The sequence below is a fragment of the Mesoplodon mirus genome (genome assembly GCF_964341445.2).
Source record: "Mesoplodon mirus genome assembly, chromosome: 3".
NCBI classification, from domain to species: Eukaryota; Metazoa; Chordata; class Mammalia; order Artiodactyla; family Ziphiidae; genus Mesoplodon; species Mesoplodon mirus.
In genome coordinates, this window is record NC_138978.1 from 32,065,642 (window position 1) to 32,089,819 (window position 24,178).

Consider the following 24,178-nt stretch of genomic DNA (forward strand, 5'->3'; position numbering starts at 1 on the left):
GCACACTGTCAGTCAGCAGACAGTGATTTCTGTAGTCCAAGGGCTCAGTGATCATCTGTAGGCTCGGCCTCAAGAGTTAAGAGTCACTGCCAGTTCTCCTGGTGTGTTGCAGTGTGGAACGACTGGCTGCCTGCTACCATTGGAGAGCTGTCTACTACCTAGGCATCCAGTTTGTGTGTATTGCGTTTTTTTAGTATTAAGAAGAGCTCTAGACTGGGTCCTTTGGTAAATAATAATTTATGCTACAACTTACTGAGTGTTTACAATGTTCAGAACTGTACTTGGTTCTTTAAGTGCTTTATTTTATTTAGTCTCCAGACAGTCCTAGGAGACTGTTACTGTTCTCCCTATTTAATATATGAGCCCTGAGCCCAGATCTGCCTCTGGATCCTAAGCTCTTAATCACAAAGTGGCTGTATTACCTTTTGTATTGCACGTGGATATTTTCTAACTTAACTGTCTATGGACAAGGGATTTTCTAGTCCGTTTCTAGGACTGACAGCCAAGTCCTCTTCCCTTACTATGGGGCTCCGGGTATAGGGTGAACTATACTCAAGCCAGCGGTGCATATTCTTGTTTCCTTAGGTCTGTAACATTGTAGCTGGGCAGCGCTGCATTAAGAAGCTGACTGACAACCAGACTTCAACCATGATAAAGGCTACAGCTAGATCGGCCCCAGACAGACAAGAGGAGATCAGCCGCCTGGTCAGTGAGGATGCAGAGAAACGTATGCTTGGTTGCTTAGTCATGGGAGTCCCTGGTAGCATAGGTGCCTTTCTGCCCTGGCAGGACCCTTAGGAAAACAAAAGTCTGGATTTGTTACCTGGGACTCCATAGGACTGCTCTTGCTTCTTGACCCTGTAGCTACTTTGTTTCCTATCTCTTTTTCTCTCCTATATTACTTCCCTATGTTATCTATTCCCACTTACCTCATCTTCCACTTCCCCCCAACCCCCTTTTTAGGGCTATTTCTTGCCAGCCTCAGCTGTTCTTCAGGGCTTTCTGCTTGGGACCTGGAGGGTGAGCAGTATTGCCAAGCTACTGCTCTCCTGAGATCCCCTTCTTTTGTCTTACAGATGAAGAATGCCAGCTACAACCTGGATCCCTACATCCAGGAATTTGGGATCAAGGTGAAGGATGACATGACGGAGGTGACAGGGCGAGTGCTGCCGGCGCCCATCTTGCAGTACGGCGGCCGGGTGAGCAGGGTCAGGGCCAGACAACATCTCTGGGACATGTGGGGGGAGGTTGGGTTATATAGCCAGTGGCTTTTGCTCCCCTACCCACCTGGCTCTACTGTGGCTTTTGCTCCCCTACCCACCTGGCTCTACTGAGGCTCACCTGGACTCCCCCTTTGCCTGTCCCCAGAACCGGGCCATTGCCACACCCAATCAGGGTGTCTGGGACATGCGGGGGAAACAGTTCTACAATGGAATTGAGATCAAAGTCTGGGCCATTGCCTGCTTCGCACCCCAAAAACAGTGTCGAGAAGAAGTGCTCAAGTAAGGAGGTTGGGTGTATGGATGGAAGGGTGGGAAGGACCCTAGAGCTGCCTAACTTCCTCTACTCCCAGGGGGCCACGATTTGATCTGTAGTCTGTTCTTTCTGAGTCTTGACTCTCCCCACCTGTGCTGTCTGGCTCACACTTCTGCCTGCTTCTTTTCTGTCCATCTGTGGTCAGGAGTCTTGATAAGGAGCCATATCTGTGTCAGAGATGATGATTTCAGGACATGAATCTCCTAAGGGAGACCTGAATTATTTTATTGTTATAATTATTAACACGGGTGGTAAACAGTAGTAGTGATGACTATAATGTTTGTGCCAACATTGTACCTAATTTTATGCCTCTCTTATTTCGTCTTCACAGTGAGTAGGTGGTGGTATTTCCATTTTCAGGAGACTGAGGCTCAATGAGGTTAAGTAACTTGTACAAGGTTTGCATATCAAGAAAGTGTCAGATTGGGATCAAATCAGTTCTGAGGTTTCAAAGCTTATATTCCTAATTGGAAATAAAAGTTCAGCTGGGGGCCTCCCTGGTGGCGCAGTGGTTGAGAGTCCGCCTGCCGATGCAGGGGATACGGGTTCGTGCCCCGGTCTGGGAGGATCCCATATGCCGCGGAGCGGCTGGGCCCGTGAGCCATGGCCGCTGAGCCTGTGCGTCCGGAGCCTGTGCTCCGCAACGGGAGAGGCCACAACAGTGAGAGGCCTGCGTACAGCAAAAAAAAAAAAAAAAAAAAAAAGTTCAGCTGGTACTCTGAGCTGTCCTTTCCTGTGCACAGAATTTGTTCAGTCGGGTCCAAGTGACCTGAACTAGGTGAACATGAATTGTAAGGGCTTCTGAGCCACCTGTGGCTGAGTGGCTGGGAGTAGATGATAGCGATGAAGAAAGTGATATAGCCAAATGGTTTAAAGGAACAGGTTAGGGGAGTAATGGTCTTGAATGAGTAAGTAAGTAAGTGAAGAAGTCACCAACCCTTCCCCTGCAGTCTTCTTTATTTTAAACAGCTTTATTGAGATATTTTTCAAATACCACAAAATTTACCCATTTAAAGTGTACAGTTCAGTGTTCCTGCAGTCTTTTGAAGTGGTAGCTTTTTTTTTCCCTCTGGATCTGGAGTAAGGTCAGTGCGCTCTGGGGCTGAGAAAGAATCAGTGGAGCTGACCACTTTGGGCAGTGATGAGAATTAGTAGAGATGTGTGCCCTGGTGGGTTCAGCTGGCCTTGGGATTTTCATAAGAATTAGTTACAGCAGCCCCTGATGAATATGGAGACTCTGGCCCTCCTTCTCCCCTCACAGATACATAACTACTTCCGCACAATTATAGTTTCTCTTAAATGTGTTCCTCTTGTCTCCTTTCCTGGGTTCTTGGGATTTTAGCCCCATTTAGGCCAGGCTGCTCTTAGCCTTGGCCAGGCTTTGGAGGGCTGGTCCTTAACCAATATTAGAAAGGCTTTCAGCGCTCTGCCTTTGTGTCACATTGTTGGTAGCTCCACTCTTGGTGTGTTTCTCTCTCATTCCCGTGTCCTTCCCCTGTCCCATTCTTTTGAGAAGCAATTTGTTGTTTTGGATATTTTGGGGTACAGAAACTGATTAACCTAGAATCTCAGAGTTGGAAGGAGTCAGTTCATCAGACAACCCCTTCTTGCAATGATCCCTAGATTCAGGGAGTAAAAATGTGACTTGTACACCTGGGTCAGGGTACCCAGTTGCATGTATGGTTCTGGGCTAAAGATTAAGATTTGAGAGTTTTCAGCTGTGGCAGTGGATGAGATTGTCCAGGGAGAATGTGCATAGTGAACAGAGGCCAGAACCCAGAGAATAGAACCCAGAGAAACTAGAATGGAAATAGAACAAAGTTCCTACATGTGTATGAGGGAATGGGATCCAAAGCACAGGAAAAGCCACCCTTTCCACTGAGACAAAAGGGGGAAGAGATGAGGTGGAGAAATTGGTAATTGGGGAGGTATAAGGGAGTCCTGGAGTCAACCCTCAGAATTTTCTTCTGGCTAAAGAAGCCCTGTTACCTCAACTGTATCACTTTTAGGACAGGATTTTAAGACTTTCTCCATCCTAGAGTTCTATAAACACTTTGTGGCCCCCAGCACTGGACATAATATCCCAAGTGTGATCTGGTAATAGAAGATAGGGAAAACCGCTTTCCTTGAAGTAGAGACCCACTTATTCATGGAATCTGGTAACACATTGGCTTTTTAAATAGCTATACTGTAGTTGTATACAAAGCAGATAAATGGAAGAAACACTGTTAGTTTTCCCTCAGAGCCCTGGCTCTTATTTACATGAAATAATAGGTTATATTTTTTATTCTAATATTTATTTGAAAAAAATTTTTAAATTAGAATAATATGGGAAACATCCATGTGTCCATCATCCAGAGTATTGTCATATTTATTTTATCCTTTTTAAAAAGTAAATAAAATATTAAAGATAAATTTGACATTCCTTTATATCCTCCATTCTAGTCCCGTTCCTCCTTTCTGATGCAGTCACTGTCATGAATTATTATAACCTTCCTACCCAATTTATGTATTTTATGTACCTATATGTATATAAGTGATTTAAAATTTTATACAACAGTGTTGTACTGTATTAATCTTATGGGGTTTTTTCTTTTTAACTAATAAGTAAAAAATTTATTTCCTCACTGTATAGGCTTTGAATCCATCTTATTGATATTTATATGCTATATAATAACATCCCCTAAACAATTGCTTTTATTCTCTATTTGTACATTGTTGCTTTTAATCTAAATGCAGGACTTTCACAATTGAATTTCCTGCTGCTCCTTTCAGTCTGTCATTATATTTATGTAGCTCGATTTTTTTTTTAATCTATTGCATGTGAACCCTCTCTTGCAGCTTTGTCTTCCTTTCCTAGGGTAAAGCTCTAGAGCCAAAAGAAAGAAGCTTGTTTAATTATTTGCTCTCAGGCTTCAAAGAACCAGTAGGGGAGGAGGGAGCTCATTTTCTTCTGAGCATCTCCTGTCCTCTGATCACTGTTGGAACCTTATTTATTTTAATTTGAGCCAAGAGGCCTTCCTCTTGGGCATCTTCCTATTGCTGTAGACTTGAAACATAGGAACCAGCTGCTTGAACGGGACAACGTGGGGGACTTTGAGAATTCCCACAGGTCCCTTCTCTGGGCTCCCTCAGCTCTCTGCTCATACCATTGAACACTTAGCAAGCTCTATCTTGTCCTATCCAACTGTAAATGTGCTTTTTACACTAGATGTGATGATGTCTTATTCATCTTATAATCTGTCGGTACCTGTCATAGTGCTAGGCACCTAAGATGGAGGCATTTGGTTAGAGGTATTAAAGTGGGACTTACCTGCCTCCTGTCATGACCATACTTGTGCTACAGGAACTTCACAGACCAGCTGCGGAAGATTTCCAAGGATGCAGGGATGCCCATCCAGGGCCAGCCTTGCTTCTGCAAATATGCGCAGGGGGCAGACAGCGTGGAGCCCATGTTCCGGCATCTCAAGAACACCTACTCAGGGCTGCAGCTCATTATCGTCATCCTGCCAGGGAAGACGCCAGTGTATGGTACAGTTCTGTTGGGACAGTGATTACGATGATAGGACTCTTCTTAGGGTAGCTCCCTGGAAGATCCTAGGGACGACTCAGTGTGGATTCTTGGCTCTAGCCAGAGCTGTTCCTTAGTGTCAGTGCTCTTCTTAGAGGAGAAATATTAGCCTATATGAGCCAGTTAGTCATCTCTGGTCCTGTTTACCTGCTCACAGTTCTTCCCAGTAGCATTTACTGGGGTCCTCTGTGTGCTGGTGTGTATGCCAGGCTAAGCTGAGCCGGATACAGAGATGGGTCAGTCCAGATTCCTATCCTTAGGAGTGCGTTGTCTGTCAGGACATAGGGCAGCACACCCAAGCAGAATTTGTGGTGGTTCTGTTGGTGTTCCACTGCTGGGAATGATGTAGACTTTTTGAGAAGCTTTCCCTCTCTTTTCCTCTTTTTTAAGAATGAGAATGACTATATACATCTCTGACTCTGTGCTTTTCTCTTACTCTTTTTTTCCTTCTCCACCTCTCCTCTTCAAAGGAAGAGGTGTCTCTCCTTTTATCTTACTCAACCCACATGTGCTCTTGTTTCTATTCCATCCTTTTACCTTTGGGACCCTTGAACCCTCAAACATCTTTAGATTCCCCACCCTAGAGCACATTACCACAGTCATGCCATCCCCTTTAGCTTTTTTCTTCCTATTTTCTTCATCAACATTTTAAAATGAGTTCTCTACATTTTCTACCCCTACTTCCTCACGAGCCACTTACTCCTTAGCCTTTTTCATTTATTTTACCTCTGCCATTCTCCTAAACCTCCTCTGCAGAGGGTCACCAATGACCTTTCTCCTCTTGACTTCTTGATATTTTCTCCAGTCTCTCCTTAATTGTTTTTGTCATTACCAGGAATGCCTGGCATTTTCCAGATTTCTGTACTCTGCCCTCTCTGCCTTTTCATTCTAGTGAAATTCTCATCCATTTCAGTTGTTTCAGTCACCAACTATTTTCACTGTATGTTATATTGTATTATTAAAATCTTGATTCCACCCTTGACCTCTCTGCAGTTTCGATCTCTCCCTTTGACCTATCTCCCTTCCACAAGAGTTTATTGATCACCTACTGTGTGTGAAGAGAAACACTGCTAGATCCTGAATACATTGGTGGATAAAACAGATGTGCTCTCTGCTCTTACAAAGTGTTTTGGTGAACCATCTCTTTAGTAGCTCGTCTCCTCTGTCTACCAGTAAGTCCTTCTCTTTACTTTTCTCTTCTGTGTTGGCATCACAGTTGCTTCTGGGTACCTTCATCCAGACTTTGGGGACAGTCTGTCTTCTCTTTGCCTCACCTCTAATGCTCTTCTTTACAGTATTAAGATGTATTCCCTGCTCTCCACCCACTCTTCTCAATTTAGTTCTAACATTTCTTCTTAAATCTTTTTTGTATAGGTTACTGGATGAGACTTTTTGTGATTGTACTCTCAAAAAAACCCAAGAAACCTTCATTAGCCCCCATTCACAAAATAAAAGTTTTTTAGGGCTCTGATCTTAGTTTAACCTTTTCAGCTTCAGGTACTGTTCCCTTTGCCACACATACCAGAAAGATGACTTGTTCTGGAATTAGATAGAACTGGATTTTAATCCTGGCTATGCCAGTTTACTGTCTTAGGCAAATTATCTAACCTTTCTCAGCCACATTAATTAATTACATAAAAGGCAGCATCTAACACAGTGCCTGTGACATAGTAGATGCTCTAAATGCTCATTCCTTGTCTCTGCTGTCTAGTCTCTGGTTTTGCTTACATCATTTGCCTTTGCCTAGAATATCTAAATACTCTTTTTATCCCCCACCTTGCCCTTAAAATTCTTCTCTATCCTTCAAGCCCTAGTTTAAATGTACTTATTCCTGGAAGCTTTCTCTTGTCATCCTACCTACAGGATTAACTCGTCTCTTTTTGGATTCCTCTAGAAATTGTATCAGGCTGCTGATCAATTACGGTCTTGCTTGATATTGTTTTGAGCATGGAGTGGATCTGATTCTGCTCTGAAACCTTCTTCCCTCTGCACATATATACCCAAGGTAGAGCCTTGCACTCACATGATACTCAATACTTATGGAAGTTGGTTCACCTCCAGTCCATGTCTCTCTTGGGCCATAAATTGGTGTCCCTTGTGATTGATAAAGTGGAGTGTCTTTTTCTATTTCTATTGGCTGTTTTCACTAGCCTCTTTTGAGAAGTGCCTGCTCAAGTCTTTTCCTTTTTTTATTGGCTTCACTACCTTTTTCTTATTGATTTATCAGATGCTTTTTAGGAGAACTGCCTTGAATAATTATCCATGTTTCTGGTTTCCTCCATAAAGGGAGAATCCAGTGTTTTTGGCCTGCATGTGGAGTATAGTGCGTCATGCTTGGAGAAGTCAGTGCTTACTCAGAAAATTTTCCCTTCCCTGGGCTCAGTCATGTTATACCTCTCTCCAGTCTCATACCTTGATTAAGACCTTGGGTTCCTTCCACTTACATGCTGTTCTTTGATTATATTGAATACCACTTAGGTAATGGGGGCATTGCCTAGGAATTAAGCCTGCAGATAAGAGGAACAGTCAGATTCTTTTAAAGATCCTTCATCCTCCTTCCTGGTAGGCCATGTGATGGTCAAAGCAAGGTCCACATGCATTGTGATTGCCCTGAGAGTGTAAAAGGATAGTGTCACATTTGTCCAGTTCTAATCTGCTACCGTACCTCACCCTGTCCTTAGTATTTTTAACTCCTTCCTCTCCACTAAACTGGTACAATTTTTTTAATGTAAACTTTTTATTGAAGTACAGTATACATATAGAGGTCTTTTGTGTTGAGTCAATTAATTCTCACAAAATGTCTTAGCAAGGTAACCAGTACCTAGTTCTGATAGTAGAACATTACCACAATCCCAGGCTACCAATCACTACAACTCCCCATCAGTGTTAAGCACTATTAATTTTGGCTTCTAACACCATAGATTAGTTTTGACTGTCTTTGAACTTTATATAAATGGAGTCATATACCATGTTCCTTTTTTTGTGTCTGGCTTCTTTCACTCAACATTATGTTTGTAAGATTTATCCATGTTTGTTTAGTTGTAGTTTGCTACAATTTTTCCATTATATGATAATAACACAATTTACATGTATTTATACATTCTACTGTTAATGGACATATTTGGGTTGGTTCCAGTTTTTACTATTATAAATAATGCTTCATTGAACATTCTTGTACATGTCCTTTGAACATATATGCCCATTTCTATTGGGTGTGTAACTAGGAGGGATTTTAAGTGTACAAATGTATACTTCCAACAGCAGCAAATGAGAGTTGTAGTTATTTATATCCTTACCAAACTTGGTGTTGTCGCTTTCATTTTAGCCTTTCTTATGGGTGTTTAGTTATACTGCATTTTGCTTTTAATTTAAATTCTCTGGTGATTGATAAAGTTGAGTATCTTTTTATACTTCTATTGGCTGTTTCACGAGCCTCTTTTGAGAAGTGCCTGCTCAAGTCTTTTCCTTTTGTTACTGGCTTCACTACCTTTCTCTTATTGATTTATAGATGTTCTTTATAATTCCTTTATTTAAATTTATATGTATTATACATATCTGTGGCTTGCCTTTTTACTTTCTTAATGGGTTCTTTTGTTGAACAGAAATTTAAAATTTTAATGTAGTCCTATTTATCAATATTTTTCCTTTATGGCTAGTACTTTCTGAGTCCTGTTTAGGAAATCCCAAGGTCATGAAGATACTAGTCTGTGTTTTCTTTTAAATGTTTTTTTTTAACCTTTCACATTTAGAACTAGCCTGTGTTCGCCAGAAACTGTTGCTTTCTCTGTCCCTTGGCAGTGGTTCCTCTTTTGGTGCAAAGCCTAGAATCTCAGCCTCCTGCCCACACCTAGAATCAACACATGTACCCAGGGCAAAAGCAGCTGCAGCAGATGGCTCACCTCTGTGAGATTCTCTCCCTCTCTGCAGTGTTAACTCTTCCAGTTCTTGTTGTCTTAGCACTTCTCTGCTGCCTACAAAAAGATGATTTCTATATTTTATTTGGCTTTTCTGAATGTTATGTGCAGAGACACTGGTTTGCCTCTAACTTTATCTCTTGGAAGTAGAAATGATCCCTTTAGCTTTTTAAACATTCTCAAATCTATCCCATTGAAAACATATCATACCGTTCATTGATCCTACATCTCCTCCTTGGTACTTTGTATTACCAAAAACAGTTTTTGCCTCTATACATTAATTTTTGCCTCACTATCACAAAATTCTGGTCCTCATTTTACCAATCTCTTGGCAGCATTTGACTTAGTTGGACACTTGCTCCTTCTTGAAACACTCTTTCTTCCCTGGCATCCATGATATAATACTGTCTTGATCTTTCTCTTGGTTCTCTGAATTTTTGTCCTTTGCAGACTCATCTTCTTCCTGTTCTGCAAGTATGGTGAGTTCAAAGATACAGGTCTAAGCCCTCTTCTCCTTTCATTCTGTTCTCTTCCTTGGTGATCTCAAGATCATGTTTTCAATTACTGCCTGTACCTAAATATCGCATAAATTTACATCTCCATTTCAGATTTCAGACTACTCCTGAACTTCCAACTACTATACTCAGTTGCGTGATGGATATCCTCACTGGGATGACAAAAAAACACTTCAAACTCAAAATGTCTCAAAAAGAACTTATGATCTATCTGTTCTATTACAAAAATCTAGAAACTCAGAGGTTATCCATAAAAATTGTTTTCCCTTACGTATATAGTCTCTTGAATCTGTTTCTTTCCATCTTGACAGCTGCCTTCTTAAGCTACCCTCATTTCTTCCCTAGATGGGTCTAATGACCACATTCTTTCTCTCACACTATGGTTCCTTTATTCTCCTTTGTAGTTACTTTGGCCTTTCAGTTTCTCAAATATATGTTGCTTTCTCCTATCAGAGTACATTTTTGCACGCTCTTCCCTCTGCCTGGAATGCTCTTTCCCATATTCCCTCTCCCTTCTAAGTTCTCTTCTACCTTTAGATTTCAGTTCACTCATTACTTACTCAAGAATCCTTTCCTGACTAGGTTATTACCCCCACGTTATATGCTCTCACAGCTCCATGAAGTTTTCTGTTGTAGCATTTATCATTGTTATACTTTCCATGATTTTTAAAATTAGTCACTGGATAGTAAGCACTATTAAGAGCAGGGACCCTGTGTGTTTCTGGTCATCATTGTGTTCCCTAGCACCTCATATACTTCCTGGCATCTAGGAGGCATTCAGTAAATATTTGTTGAATGCACTAATCAGTTCTCTCCCTGCTCATAGCTGAAGTGAAACGTGTTGGAGATACACTCTTGGGAATGGCTACACAGTGTGTGCAAGTGAAGAATGTGGTCAAGACCTCGCCTCAGACTCTGTCCAACCTTTGCCTGAAGATCAATGTCAAACTTGGTGGCATTAACAACATCCTAGTTCCACACCAACGGTATGAACTCTATTGCCCACTTGCCCTTGTCAAGCAAGGTACCATACTGGTGATTGATGAAAAGATAGGACCCTGTCCAGGCCAAGTGAATCACACACAAGGGAGAGAGGACCAAAGTGGGTGCTAGATGGTGCCAGGAAGAGAAGACCCAACTCCTCACCATTTGTTTTCTCTTCCTTGTTTAGCTCTGCTGTCTTTCAACAACCAGTGATATTCCTGGGAGCAGATGTTACACACCCCCCAGCAGGGGATGGGAAAAAACCTTCTATCACAGCAGTGAGTGATACTTTCCACCTTCCTCATAAGGTTCTTCTCTTAGCTCTGAGCCCCCAAGACTACACATGATTTCCTTCCCTCAGCTCTGGTGCTTGACCCTTCACAAGATCTTTTTATTTCAGCTGATCATCCCCATTAACCACTCCCTTGGTTTCTTAATAAAACTAACTCTGCATGGCATTTTCTTTTCAGAGAGAGAGCAGTGAGAGTGTAGGCTGTGGACAGAGACTTGGCCCTGTCTCCATCACTTTTGTTCTGTGTTCGAGTTTCCCTCTCTCTCTCTCTGCCCACTTTTGGAATATGGGAACGAACATATCTCTTCTCTGAAATCCCTTTTAAGGGAGTTACTTAGTTGCTGCGATTGTCCTTTACTCTTCCCCCTCCCTACCCCTGATCCACCTAGTAGATTAGATAGCTCTCCAATCCCTCTCCTGACATCTTCGCTCCCTGTCACATAGGGACTTCTGAATTGGCTAAAGGGACCAGGCCTTCTTTCCCACTTCTCTTTCTTCAACCCTCAAGTTTCTCTAGGCAGACTGGGCCTATCTCAGTAAATGTGGGGAACCCTATACTATGCTTATCTTTAATTTCCTTGTGGCCACCCTTCCTAGTAGGCTTTGGCTATTGTCCCCTTAGAAAATGATGTTATTCCCACCACCCACAAGGACACTCTTCACTATGGTTCCTAGGGTAGGTGAGCACTTGAATTGAAAACAAGATAAACTTGTTTTTGCATGAGGTCACTCTTTGAGCTAGTAGCGCCAGACCTTCACATGCCCCCCTGCAAGGAGCAGGGAAGTCGAACTTACCCAGCGCCCACTGTGGGGTAGGCCCTGTACAAGGTGACGTATATGTGCTACAGCAGCACTGCACCGAGGTGGTATCCTTATCTCCATTGCAGAGGAGGAACAAGAAGATCACGTGGGTTAAGTAACTTCCACGTGTGTGATAGAACAGAGATTGAACCCGGGCTTACTGAATCCAAAAAACCTCATTCAGTTGCATAGTTGTTTTGCTAAGAGGCCTTTCCCCAAACCCAGAACCTAACAGTGTTGGGAGGGTGGAGGTTCTGGGAGCTGATCCTGCCTCTTTGGTTATCAGGTGGTAGGCAGTATGGATGCCCACCCCAGCCGTTACTGTGCTACTGTGCGGGTGCAGCGACCACGGCAGGAGATCATTGAAGACTTATCCTACATGGTACGTGAGCTGCTCATCCAGTTCTACAAGTCCACCCGCTTCAAGCCTACCCGCATCATCTTCTACCGAGATGGGGTTCCTGAAGGCCAGCTCCCCCAGGTAGGGCCCACGATAGGTCAAGAAAACCTTCACATTGAGGCCGGGTGGCCTGATGGTAGCAGAGAGTACTGCTGTCTTTTCTGAGCTATTGACACTGGGAGGTGCTACTACTTAGGGAGGTTTGCTAAATGGAGTAGTCTTGGAAGCAGAGATCACAATTGAGAGATGGTGTGTGCAATCACTGATAGACCTTTCTTCTTGTAATAAAAGACCCTCAGTGCCTATTTACTAGTTGGTCCATGTTGAAGACTGATTCTTTAGACCAGGGGTTCTCAAACTTTAGCATCCATCAAAATCTTTTGGAGAGCTTATTAAAGTAGTTTGCAGAGCTCTACCCTTAGAATTTCTGCTTCAGTGAGTCTAGGATGGGGCCCTAAAATTTGTAGTTCTGACAGGTTCTTAGGTGATGCTGCTGGTCTGGAGACCACACTTTGAGAATCACTGCTATTGACCTTCACGATGTTCCTCCTATTCTTGCTCCCTGCTAAGCCTTCATATTCTGTTGTTTAGATTAGTGTACTGAACTGGTCTCCTTGACTACCATTTAATACATAGTAATATAACTACCATTTATTGGGTACCTCTTATGTGCCGTAAACTGAGCTAAGCACTTTGTATGTATTCTATTTAATGCTTACAGTAACCCTATGAAATAATTATTATTCCACTTGATAGATGGTGAAACTGAGGCTTGAAAATGTTAAATGATTTCTTCAGTGTCATCCAGGCTAATAAGTGGTAGAGCTGGGATTCAGACAAATTGGTTAGATTCCAAAGTTCATGCTCTTAACCATTATGCTCAATTTCCTCCAAGTCATACAGTGTTTCCTAAAATGCCAGATGCGTTTATCATAACATGTCTGTGTTTAGAGATGTCTAGTGGCCTCACATAGCCTGGGGTTAAAATTCAAACTGCTTAATAAGCAAAGCAGTCAGCAGTTACTAAGCCACTACTAGGTTTTTTATGTTTTTACTTAATTATTTGTTTTAGTCTTCACAACAGTTTTGTGTGGCTGATGTTATTAGTAACTAGTCAATGTGGAGAAAATGAGACTTAAAGGGGTTAAGTAACTTGCTCAAGGTAATAAAATTAGATAAAGCTTGTGTTTAAACCTAGTTCTAATTGATTCTAAATTGTATTTACTTCTACCATACAGTTTTTACTCCCTATACCCGACATCCAAGGCCACAAGGCAACTACTGACTATGGTTTTTCACCTGTGGCTTCTTTAGCTAGTCCATTTTTGTATAATACTGCTTTTTTTCAGGACTGAATTTATCTAGTCCCTCTACACCCATTTCTGTCTAGTCTTCTATGGTGGTCCCAATCCTGTCTGCTCTTAGAGCTCATGGGCAACTTCCATTTTCCTTCTGATCCTAAATTCAGCCTTACTTTGGGCATTGTGATTTCTCTCTGAACCTTGGTTCTGTGTCTTGATGTTAGGTCTAATTATACATAGGAACCAGGTGAGTGCTCTCTGCTAATACCAAGCCTCCCAGCTAGGTTTTATAGGAACATATCAGGTGAACTGTCTACAGGCATACCTCGTTTTATTGCACTTCGCTTTATTGTGCTTCGCAGATACTGCATTTTTTACAAATTGAAGGTTTGTGGCAACCCTGCGTCCTGCAAGTCTGTCGGCACCGTTTTTCCAACAGCATTTGCTAACTTCATGGCTCTGTGTCACATTTTGATAATTCTTGCAGTATTTCAAACTTTTTCATTATGATTATATTTGTTACGGTGATCTGTGATCAGTGATCTTTGATGTTACTACTATGACTCACTGGCTCAGGTGATAGTTAGCAGTTTTTAGCCATAAAGTATTTTTTAATTAAGGTATATACTTTTTTTTTTTTTTAGACATACTGCTACTGCACACTTAATAGACTATAGCATAGTGTAAGCATAACTTTTATATGCACTGGGAAACCAAAAAATTCGTGTGACTTACTTTATTGTAGTGATCTGGAACTGAACCCACAGTATCTCCGAGGTATGCCTGTATAAGGCTGATTTTGATAGGAAGGGCTTATCATCTCTAATGGTTGGGTGTCAGCTTATAAAGAGAGGCTGAACAAAAAGCCGTATTACAAGTGGCAACCCCTTAGTTCAGAAAGATGTGTGAACTCAAGAGGAGCTGTATGTCTCTTTGTCTCCCTCCTCACCCTGTGCCTAGATCCTCCACTATGAGCTGCTGGCCATTCGTGATGCCTGCATCAAACTGGAAAAGGACTACCAGCCCGGGATCACTTATATTGTGGTGCAGAAACGCCATCACACCCGCCTTTTTTGTGCTGACAAGAATGAGCGAGTGAGTGAGGGATTGAGGAAGCCACCCATACCCTTATCTTGTCTCCCTTCTCTTAATATGGAAGAAGCCCTTGAAATAAAATCTGGGGATTTTGTCCTTGGCCTGTCCATCTTCCCTGGTCCCTTTCTTCCCCCTAGCTCTTGTGGTCCTTCCTCTGCTGCTTCCTTCCCTTTGTTTCCCCCTTCTCCCCTCCTTCCCTTATACTTCATCTCCCTCCTCCTAGCTCCCTGGCCTATAGACCCCATATATAGACCAGCTCCCAGAGAAGGGAAAGGGAACTTCCATTTATTGAACTTCTCCTATGTGCCAGACACTGTACAAGGCGTCTTCCTCACAGCAGCCCTGTGAGGTAGGTACTGTTATTATCTCCAGTTTAGCCTCAGAAAGGTTAAATGACTTGCTAAGATCACACAGCTAATAAATGGTGAAAGCAGCACTTAAACACAGGTCTGTGTGACTTTAGAAGCCTATTATTTCAATTCCCAGTACCCTCTGGGAACAGCAACTTCTACTTTACTCTTGGGATTCTGATGGAATCAGATTAGAATTGAGTCGGGGCCCTAGTTAGGGTCATGCAGGTCTTGGGATCTCGGTTGTCTTTGTCTCTATACAGATTGGGAAGAGTGGTAACATCCCAGCTGGGACCACTGTGGACACCAACATCACCCACCCATTTGAGTTTGACTTCTATCTGTGCAGCCACGCAGGCATCCAGGTAGCTGGGCTATGTCCTGGGGTTTCCAATGGGTCAAAGATTAGTTGATTATTCCCACTGCCTCTAGAATATACCATTCCTCACTGAGTGGCATTCAAATCAGGATTGTTCTCTTAATAAGCCCTTTGTGCACTTGAACATAAGTGCACTTTGAACGTCTTAGGCAGGTTGCCCACAAGATGGGTGCTTTATGACATAGGTGGCTTTGTGTCTGCCTTTTCATGGGTGGGTCTTCCAACCCAGCCATACTCTTAAGAGTGATCCTGTTCCTTATCATCAACCATCCCCTCTGCCCAACCTGGGGCCCCTCACCTTCCTATCTTCCCAGGGCACCAGCCGACCATCCCATTACTATGTCCTTTGGGATGACAACCGTTTCACAGCGGATGAGCTCCAGATCTTGACGTACCAGCTGTGCCACACTTATGTACGATGCACACGCTCCGTCTCAATTCCAGCACCTGCCTACTATGCCCGCTTGGTGGCTTTCCGGGCACGATACCACCTAGTGGACAAGGAGCATGACAGGTGAGGCCTGGGATCAGGCTGGCTTCCTTTTTGCTTCAGCTTCTGGTACCAGACCCTCTCAATTTTCCTTGGGTAGTAGGAAATGAGTATTGTCCAATTTGATGTCCTTGGGCTTGTCAGCCCAAATCTGGGTTGGGGTTTTCTCTTAAATTGTTATGGGAATTGGCATCCTAGGGGTGGGGGAAGGAATTAGCAGCTCAGTTCACCAGGAAGGACTTCTTTCATTTTTCCTTTTCAGTGGAGAGGGGAGCCACATATCGGGGCAGAGCAATGGGCGGGACCCCCAGGCCCTGGCCAAAGCCGTGCAGGTTCACCAGGATACTCTGCGCACCATGTACTTCGCTTGAAGGCAGAACGCTGTTACCTCACTGGATAGAAGAAAGCTTTCCAAGCCCCAAGAGCTGTGCCGCCCAAATCCAGAGGAAGCAGGGAGGAGGGAGGTGGGGCAGGGAGGAATGCAGAAGGCCTTGTTGCCTCTACAGAGGGGGCGAAAGGGTGGGGAACAGGGCCAGTAAGCCAGACCACCAGCCAGAAATCTCTGATATTCACCTCATGCCCTCCACCCCTCACCCCATCTTGTCACATCTGGCCCTGACTCCACTGGACCAAGAGAGGCAGCCCCGGTGCCCACCATACACACAGATGTCGCATGTGACTCACAGTGCTAAAGACTCATGCCTGACAGCTTGGTAAGGTCAGCCCTGCAGACAAAAGCTGGTAGGTTTGGGTTGGATACTTTAGCTGGGAAAGTGAGGGGCTTGAGAAAGTGGGTGGGAGGAGGGAAGGATTTTTTAGGAGCCTTAATCAGAAAAGGTCTAGATTTGTTTAAGAAGAAAAACGAAACCAGATGCAGATCAATATTTTAGGATACTAGATGTTTTAATGGGTTGAGAATCCAGCTTGTAGGATGATTTTTAATGCTAATGGTTTGGTTGCCCCTCCCCAGCTGCCACTCCTCTTTCCCTTATTCCTCTTTCTCCACCTCTTCTACCCCACCTTACACCTTCTCCCTGACAGACATCCAGCCCCTAGTAAGACTTAAGGCACTATGGCACTTAGCTCTGAAGTGACACGACCCTGTCTTCCTTCCGCCTGCTGGTGGGTAACCAGTGCCTTCCCTGTAACGGTAATGCTGCAGAACTGCAACCTTTTGTACCTATTTTGGGGGGGGTGGGGGCGGGGGGTGGGAGGAGGTAGGTGGGGATGAAATACCCCTAACCCAACAAGCCTCCAGCCAGAGCGCCAGCTATTTTGCATTTGAAGGAGTTGACTTCCATATTCATTGAGCTTTTAAAAAGATCGCCACCTCAAGATGGTTAAAATCCATTGACATTTGCACTTTCAGACCTGACAAGTCTCTCGGAGCTGCTGAGGTGACTGGCCTCTGGCCTTTCCACTTATGTCTCCTTTCTCCCTGTCCCTGCCACTTCCTCCCCACCTGCCTGGGTCTGCAGTTACTCTCATAGCATTTCTCACTTTTGGCTTCTTTTTTTCCCCTGATGGTCAAGTCTGTTTATGTTTCAGTATTTTTTAACTGGGGTGTCTTTTAACAAACGATCCTTAGGTCTAAAATAAGAAGAAAAAAAAAAAAGCAAAAACTAAATGTTATTTTTATACCATAACTTGAGTCTATTGCCAAAATCTGGAAATCCCTCCCATGCCCAATGAGTTTACATCCCAGAAACATGGAGCCGTCAGAAGGAACTATGTACCTGACTTGTTCTTTGGCCTGGCTCTGTAGGGGGTGGTTATCTCCCCAAGGTGGGGCTCAGTCTCCACCCTTCCTCTGTGCAGATAATATCTTTCTCTTGCTGCAGGCACCCCTTCTGCACTGCCCTGCACTCTTTTCTGCAAGTGCATCTTCCCTTCCTCTGGACTGTCCTCTGACAGTTTGGCTTATCCCAGATTTCAGTGTGTCCTGTGGATAGGCTGGGGAATTTTGCTGCTCCCTTTTGCTTCTGTTTACACAAATGAATTTTTCCTGATTTCCCACTAGGGCATGTGAGTGGGTGGCATGGGCTTTTTTTTTTTTTTTCCTGTCTTCCTGGGTAGAGGTGGGGTTTGGCTGTGTTGCAGAACTGGAAAAGTAGGTGGTTCTAGCTTGGGGCCTATTGGCCTTGAAGCAAGGCTTCCTCATTCTTTGACTGTTCATTTTTTCCTGTCCCACTGCTTGGGATGAGGAGTTGCAGCTTCAGTGTGGAAATTCCTCTTTTTGAGAAGCCTGGGCTTGGGCTTGCCCCAATCTGGTGATGAAGCCATGACACTTTAGACCTAGCTCAGGCTTGGAGGCCAGCCAGAGGAAGGCCGGTCTGAATATGGGCATATGAAGTTAGAGCTACCATTTCCCCTCCCCAGCAGCCTTTGTACAGACCCAGATTTGCTATGCAAAACAGTCTATCCCAGGTTCTGTTCTGGTTGGCTACTTTGTTCAGCAACTTCACAAGACGTAGCACAAACATTGATTATGGAGAAGGCATCAGGACTGTTGAGTAACTCTTCCTTTACTTCTTCCCTGCTGGCTACAGTGTGGGGTGCCCCATGGGCACAGCCTAGCTGAAGAACAGAATGGAGGGCTCTGGGAGGAGGCAGCTCACTGGAGAGCCTACATTCCTTACACAAGTGCCTAAAGAGAGTGATGCCAACACTCCCATCTGCCCTGCCCATCGCCTTCATATACTGTCTATTTCGTGTTCAGTCACCCTTTGGGGAGGGGAGTTCTCTTGGGACAGTGGGCTCTGAGTGTTCTCTTCTCGGGTATGTTCTGGGGCTGGGATCAGGGCAGTATTCCTGGAGGGTCCAGTCATTCACCAGCATTTTGCAAATGTCCGTTGAGAGCTGGTGGCAGCCACCTACTCTCAGCAGCAAGTTTGTGTTCTCTCTTTGCCTCACTCTCTCCAGTTGGGTTTTGAGCTGAGGCTTGAAATGCATTTTTTAGCCCTTCGGCATTGTACATGCCATTTAAGAAATAAAAGCAAAAGAAACAGCTTGGGCAATGGCAAGAATATGACATCTTGCTGTGATTTTCTTTCTTTCTTTTTATCTTTGAAACTTGAAAAACACCCTTGACCTTGAGGATTATTCTTGTTTGAAAGGTGGTGCATGCAGATTGAGAAGTGGTGTTGGCAACAAGCTTTGGCTTTCTTTGATTTCGTTAAAGTGGTGCTTCTTACTTAGGCTCTGGGGAGACCCCAGCCTCACCCTCTTAGAGAAGTCTCCTGCTCCCTTTGTTCCACTCTTTTACCTTCCTTTTCCTCTTCTCTCTTTCCCTGGCCTCCTTTTATTTTATTTTCTGTTCACTCAGCTTGCTTGCTGGCCTGCCTGCCTATCTGCCTTTGTGATGATGAATTCTCTGCATGGCTACAGTGATCGCACTGTTCGCTGGCAAGGTCAGGCTTAGCTCCTCGGCTGCAGAAGACCAAGAATCTGCTTCCCAAGCCCAGTGATGTCCTCACTGGGCTGGACTGCCCCCAAACTTACGTGAGGGCATAGCAGAAGGCCTGCCCAACTGGCATGAAATCAGGAGGGCTTCTGGCAACTTCCACACCTGTCCACTCTTTGGAGTTGGTTTCTCTCATTGCGTTTTCTAGATCTGGTTTCATTTCTCTCTACCTGGGGCCTCTCTTTTCTGAGGATGTCCTAGGGTTGACCTACTTGGTTATCCAGCGTTGAAGAGTTAGGGGATAGACATGGGAGAGGACGAGAGGGATGAGAAGAGCATGGAGAGAATTTGGCTAAAATCTGGGAAAGGAGAGCGCTGCTCATTGATCACTTTTCCAGTCCAGCCTAACTCACTGGGGCTGAGGTGCTACTGCTGGTCTCTGGGGATAAGCCTAAGGCTGTTGTTTTTGGGAATTTAGGCTTAGATTAATGCTGAAAAGGTACCTAACAGTGTGAAACCTCCCTAAGAAGCTCCCACCTACTCAGTAGCTCCACTGCGGCCTCCTCTTTGGCTAAGCAGTGATGTTCTTGGATAGTTTTCTTTTTCTTGTCCAGAATTCTGTAAATGAGGCCAGCAAGATGGGCAGCCAGGGGGGACACTATGACTTCTTAGCTGGCCCATAGGGTATCTGCAAGGCTGGTGGGACAGTGTTTTAGACCTGGCATCATGTGTAACAAAGAAGGATGAAAGTTCCTTCCCCTTCAGGGTAGAGAGACGTCTCTAACTAAAATGCAGTTTTGCAAATTACATTGGGGGAAGTTATTTTTATTTATATTTGCTGGGCGTAGGCCAATCCAGGATGGTAGCTGGGATGCCTTCCTCCTTAAAGTCTGATCATGGCAGGGTTATGCAGGGCACTCTTTCCTCTTTGGCCTTCTAAGCAGACTGGGGAGAAGGGATTCTCTGGTTTTCTCTTTTTGCCCATTTATTAGGACTTACCTTCTCCCTGGACAGGGAGAGAGGCTCGGTTGGTGCTCTCCCCTTACTCTACTCCTACTGACTTAGAACCTCTGGCTGCTGTTTGGGAGCCCAAGAAAGGTAGTGGAGGTTATGGGCTCAAAACAAAAGAAAACAAAGCAAAAAACCAATAAGGTGGGGAAGGCAGATTTCCTTCTTTAAAAAGGAAAATAGGAAAACCTCCAAGGATTGTGCAAGTAAAGACAGTATGTCGAATGCACTGACCCCCCTGGTGTAGTAGCAATAAGGAAAAATGAAATGACTTTCCTGTGCACACAGTCCAACCTGATTGGCGTGTGATGTTGCACTTAGCAGCCATCTGGTGGGCATGTGTGTCTACTCTGGGTTTCACTTTAGTTTCTAAACTTTTTATCCCTCTCAAGTCCAGCATGGTTGGGGACATGTCCCTAGAGCCCCACAGCTGTGTACTTGTTTGCATTTGTTTCCCTTTGAGACTTGTGTTTGTGTCCTGCTTTGAGCTGTACCTTGTCCAGTCCATTGTAAAATTATCCCAGCAGCTGTAATGTACAGTTTCTTCCGAAGCAAGCAACAGCAGCAGCACAATTCTGTGTTTTATAAAGACAACAGTGGCTTCTATTTCTAAAGGACGGTCTCTCTCTCTTTTTTTTTCTTAGCAAAGCAAACTGTTGGGATTAATTATAATCTCTGATAGATTTTACGTTAGAATAACAGATTGTTAGAAGAGCAGAACCATCACTTTCTAAAGGAGTAAAGTGGGTAAAACAAATGCCAGAGTGTTGAAACTGCAGATTGTATGTAATCACTTCACGGGGCCTCCATTTATTCTTCATTCAACAAACGTGCGAAGCACTGTGTCTAGAAGTATTATGAGGGGAGTAAGCAGGCACAATTCAAAAATGAGGAAAACAGTGTTTCTCTCCTTAAGGAGTTAAAAAAGTTTGGTGGTGGATATCAGTAGCCAAATGGTTCTCTGGTACCATTTAGAGAGATTATGAGGACTGGAACAAGGCTATAGGGCTATATCAGTGAAGATAGAAAGGAAAGAGCAAATTGGAGAGACACTCAGGGAGATAGAATTAATAGGACTCAATGGATGATGGAACAGGAAGAGAGGAGGAGAGGCTAATAATGTTCACTCTTCTTGAGCAAGTGAGTATATTGGGACATTCCTCTAGCCAAGACTGGGGGGAGAGGGAGACTAGAGAAGGAAGGTGGTAAATTTTGTGAAGAAAGACAATTAGCCTTGTTTAGACTGAGTTTTGAGGTTCCCATGGGGTAGCAAGGTTAAGATTTCCAGTAAACATGTATGTTTTGGTGCTCAGGGAAGACTACAAAACTGTAGTTATAGATATGGAATTCATAACCATAGATGGTAGTTAAAGCCATAGGAATGAACAAGATGGCTTAGAGAAAGAGTAGAGCAAGAGAAACCTAGTGTACGACTGTAGGAAACGAGATGAGGAGAGGAAGTAGAACCTAAGATGACGGGTCAGATCACTCGTAAGTACCTTGTATGTTTTTGACTGCTTTAATGAGATGGGAGAATAGTCAAGAGAGTGGAATAGGATTTAAGAAAGACAAGATCAACAACATGAAAACTGCTGCAATGAAGGGGGAGGGTTATTTTTTTCTACTTAGTTTACTGTCTTCCACCCCATCTTCTCTGGGATCTCGTAAGTATATGGTCATTCTCCAGTATTTTTTGAAAATGAGCATTGGAAAACCTAACTTAAACCAGGCTAAGACTGGGACTTCCAGGTTGTTCACCACAACCACTAGGACCATTTCCACCTCCAGCTTCCTCCTGTCCTCAGGAGATGCTTGTAAAAGAATAAAATAAACCTAATTTTGTTCCTAACTAGTGTCATAGATGGTGTTCCAGTGCACTCAGTAGCACTTAGCGACTTGCTCTGTTTACTGTCATGACTAACAAGTCCCCAGAGCCTGTGAACTTCTAGGAGCAGAAACTACATTCTATTCATTTTCGTCATCTCAGGGCCATAGCGTGTATCAGGGGGGTCAATGTTTGTGAGTAGAAATGAGCTAGAAATCTGTGGTTCTTGGGTACAGAGGGGAGAAGCAAGAAGTGATACTGAGTCTACAGGATGGGCTCAGTATTCCTGAATCTTCAGGTAAGCAGAAACAACCAGATTATCATCACCTTTTCTTACTTTCACCCGAGCTTCAAGGTTCTGTGATTTTGTGTCTTAAACTGTTGGTGCAGTTGTCAAGCATGTAAGTTCAGCATTCCTCCCTGGTACTCCTAGAGTATTGTTATTTCTGTGTATTGGGGGAAGATGGCACAGAGAAGGATTCTGGCACAGGGCTCAGTGAGGAATTTCAGTGGCAGTTAGTATGTACAAAAGTGGGCCTAGCATTCCTCTGGAGGCCAAGTGTTCAAATTGCTAACCTGTGGCTACCCCTGTGAGATTTCCTTGGAAGCAAGCCAGCCAGACCCATGCTCCTTTTCACCAGCAAGGAGTAGTGAGGTTGGTTGGACTTGAAGAGCAAACTGGAACATGGAGGAGATTTTTCGCAGTTGAAACAAGACTTAAATTTATGACCGTTAATGAAGCAGAAAGTGTTTAGCAGAGCGAATGGGAAGATAATCATTATACCACATTTTGGTTATAAATTTCATTGCCATAAATGAATGATGTTAAAAAGATTTCAGCATTTGGCTGTTGGTTGCTACTCAAGAGAAAAACATGGTGGGAGCCCAAGGCCTGATTTATCTGGTCCTAGAGCTCAAGGTTTGATTTAAGGCTTGTCCTAGCACCCCTGGATATCCCTTTTCAGGATTGGTTGAGCAGCCTTCCCTCTGCCCTGTCAGTTGGCACCATATACTGTAGCACATTCTTGTCTGTCAAGTACCTTTAGGGTAGAATGAGGCTGTGTATTTGTTGGGTATCACTTGGCTTAATAGACCCCAGAATCACATGGTAGTTAGTGTTTGGCGGCTAAAGGAAAGGGTTATAGTGCAAAAAGAAGAATATTTTCAAGTTCTGAGCCTGGGCCATCCTCAGACTACTGTCTGTACTGCTTGAATGTAAAGAAGCATCAAATTGGAAAATTAGCTCTCCGTTTTTCTTCCTAGTTTTCAAGATATTTATTCCTTTGGCTGTAAGCTAAGGAAACCTGGCAGGCTTAGAAAGTGCACAGAGCATGACAGAAGCACTCTTTTAAAGCAGCAGTGTTGAGGAGCTGGAAAAGTGGACTTGCTGGAGGTGAGGTGCATTTAGAAGCTCTCCATTTAAGTACCACAACTACCTTCCCAGGATACCATATCAAGATTTTTTTAGGCCACTGTGGCTTACCCTGCAGGAACACACTGTCCTCTTATTCTAGACTGCAGCAGCTTCACCACTATCCTCTTGGCAGTGTCTTTTTGGGACAAAGAAATTTTGAGGAACTTTCCTAGGGACCTTCCCCACCTTCTGAAGGCAAGGAACTTTCCTTGTAAAAGAGGCAGTGGGAGCTCCCAGCCAGGTTTTTGGGTTGTTAATGGAAGTGAACTGGAAAAGGAATAGGGACTTTGGGTACTTTGAAGTACTTGGCTAGGTGTTTTGTACAGTATCCATTATAATTTGGTTGTATCTTCACAGCATTCGTGTGAAGTAGTTTATCAGTTACCTTCAATTGCAATAACAAAACCCAAGTAAATTGGCTTAAATAAGGAAACTATCACGTGACAAGAAGTCCTGATTTCATATGGCTGCAAGGTTGGATAATTCACTGGCTCAATGATAATATCAACATAACAGATTCTTGCAGTCTTTTTGCTCTGCTGTCCTCTGTGTTGTTTTATCCTCATGCTAGTTCACCTCAGGATCCCAAGATGGCTGCTATAATTCCAGGAAGGAAATGCTGACAGAACAAAGTCTAGCAGAAGAGGGACTAATTTTTCCCAATGTTTCATTTTAAAGAAAGGGAATCCCTGGAAGCCCCAGCAGATCTGGCCTAACATCTCATTTGCTAGAAATGGGTCATCTTCCCACTATTCTGTCATTGGCAAAGCAAATGAGATCATCCATCATGAGTGGCTTAGATTAATTACAAGTTATCCTATGAGTCATGTGGATTAGAAAGACAAGTCATGTTTGCTAGGCAAGAAGGGATAAAAGGCTCTTGAGTAGGCATCAAGCAGT

At 43.7% G+C, this 24,178-nt stretch overlaps 1 protein-coding gene across 3 annotated transcripts in view; it reads left to right on the top strand.

Annotated features, from left to right (window-relative positions):
- LOC309798991 (protein argonaute-1) overlaps positions 1-16,805 on the top strand; it is a 30,543-nt gene extending 13,738 nt beyond the window's left edge. For 2 of the 3 annotated variants that reach the window (XM_082611919.1, XM_082611920.1), the window contains 11 exons: positions 586-705; positions 1,077-1,199; positions 1,369-1,502; positions 4,883-5,067; positions 10,363-10,522; positions 10,708-10,798; positions 11,900-12,094; positions 14,275-14,409; positions 15,023-15,124; positions 15,453-15,652; positions 15,891-16,805. In XM_082611919.1, coding sequence (XP_082468045.1) covers positions 586-705; positions 1,077-1,199; positions 1,369-1,502; positions 4,883-5,067; positions 10,363-10,522; positions 10,708-10,798; positions 11,900-12,094; positions 14,275-14,409; positions 15,023-15,124; positions 15,453-15,652; positions 15,891-15,999 — 1,554 coding nt within the window. In that variant the 3' untranslated portion in view covers positions 16,000-16,805. Of the gene's footprint in view, positions 1-585; positions 706-1,076; positions 1,209-1,368; positions 1,503-4,882; positions 5,068-10,362; positions 10,523-10,707; positions 10,799-11,899; positions 12,095-14,274; positions 14,410-15,022; positions 15,125-15,452; positions 15,653-15,890 lie in introns of all 3 variants that reach the window. The other variant, XM_082611918.1, reaches the window with a different exon arrangement.
- The last annotated feature ends 7,373 nt before the right edge of the window (positions 16,806-24,178 follow it).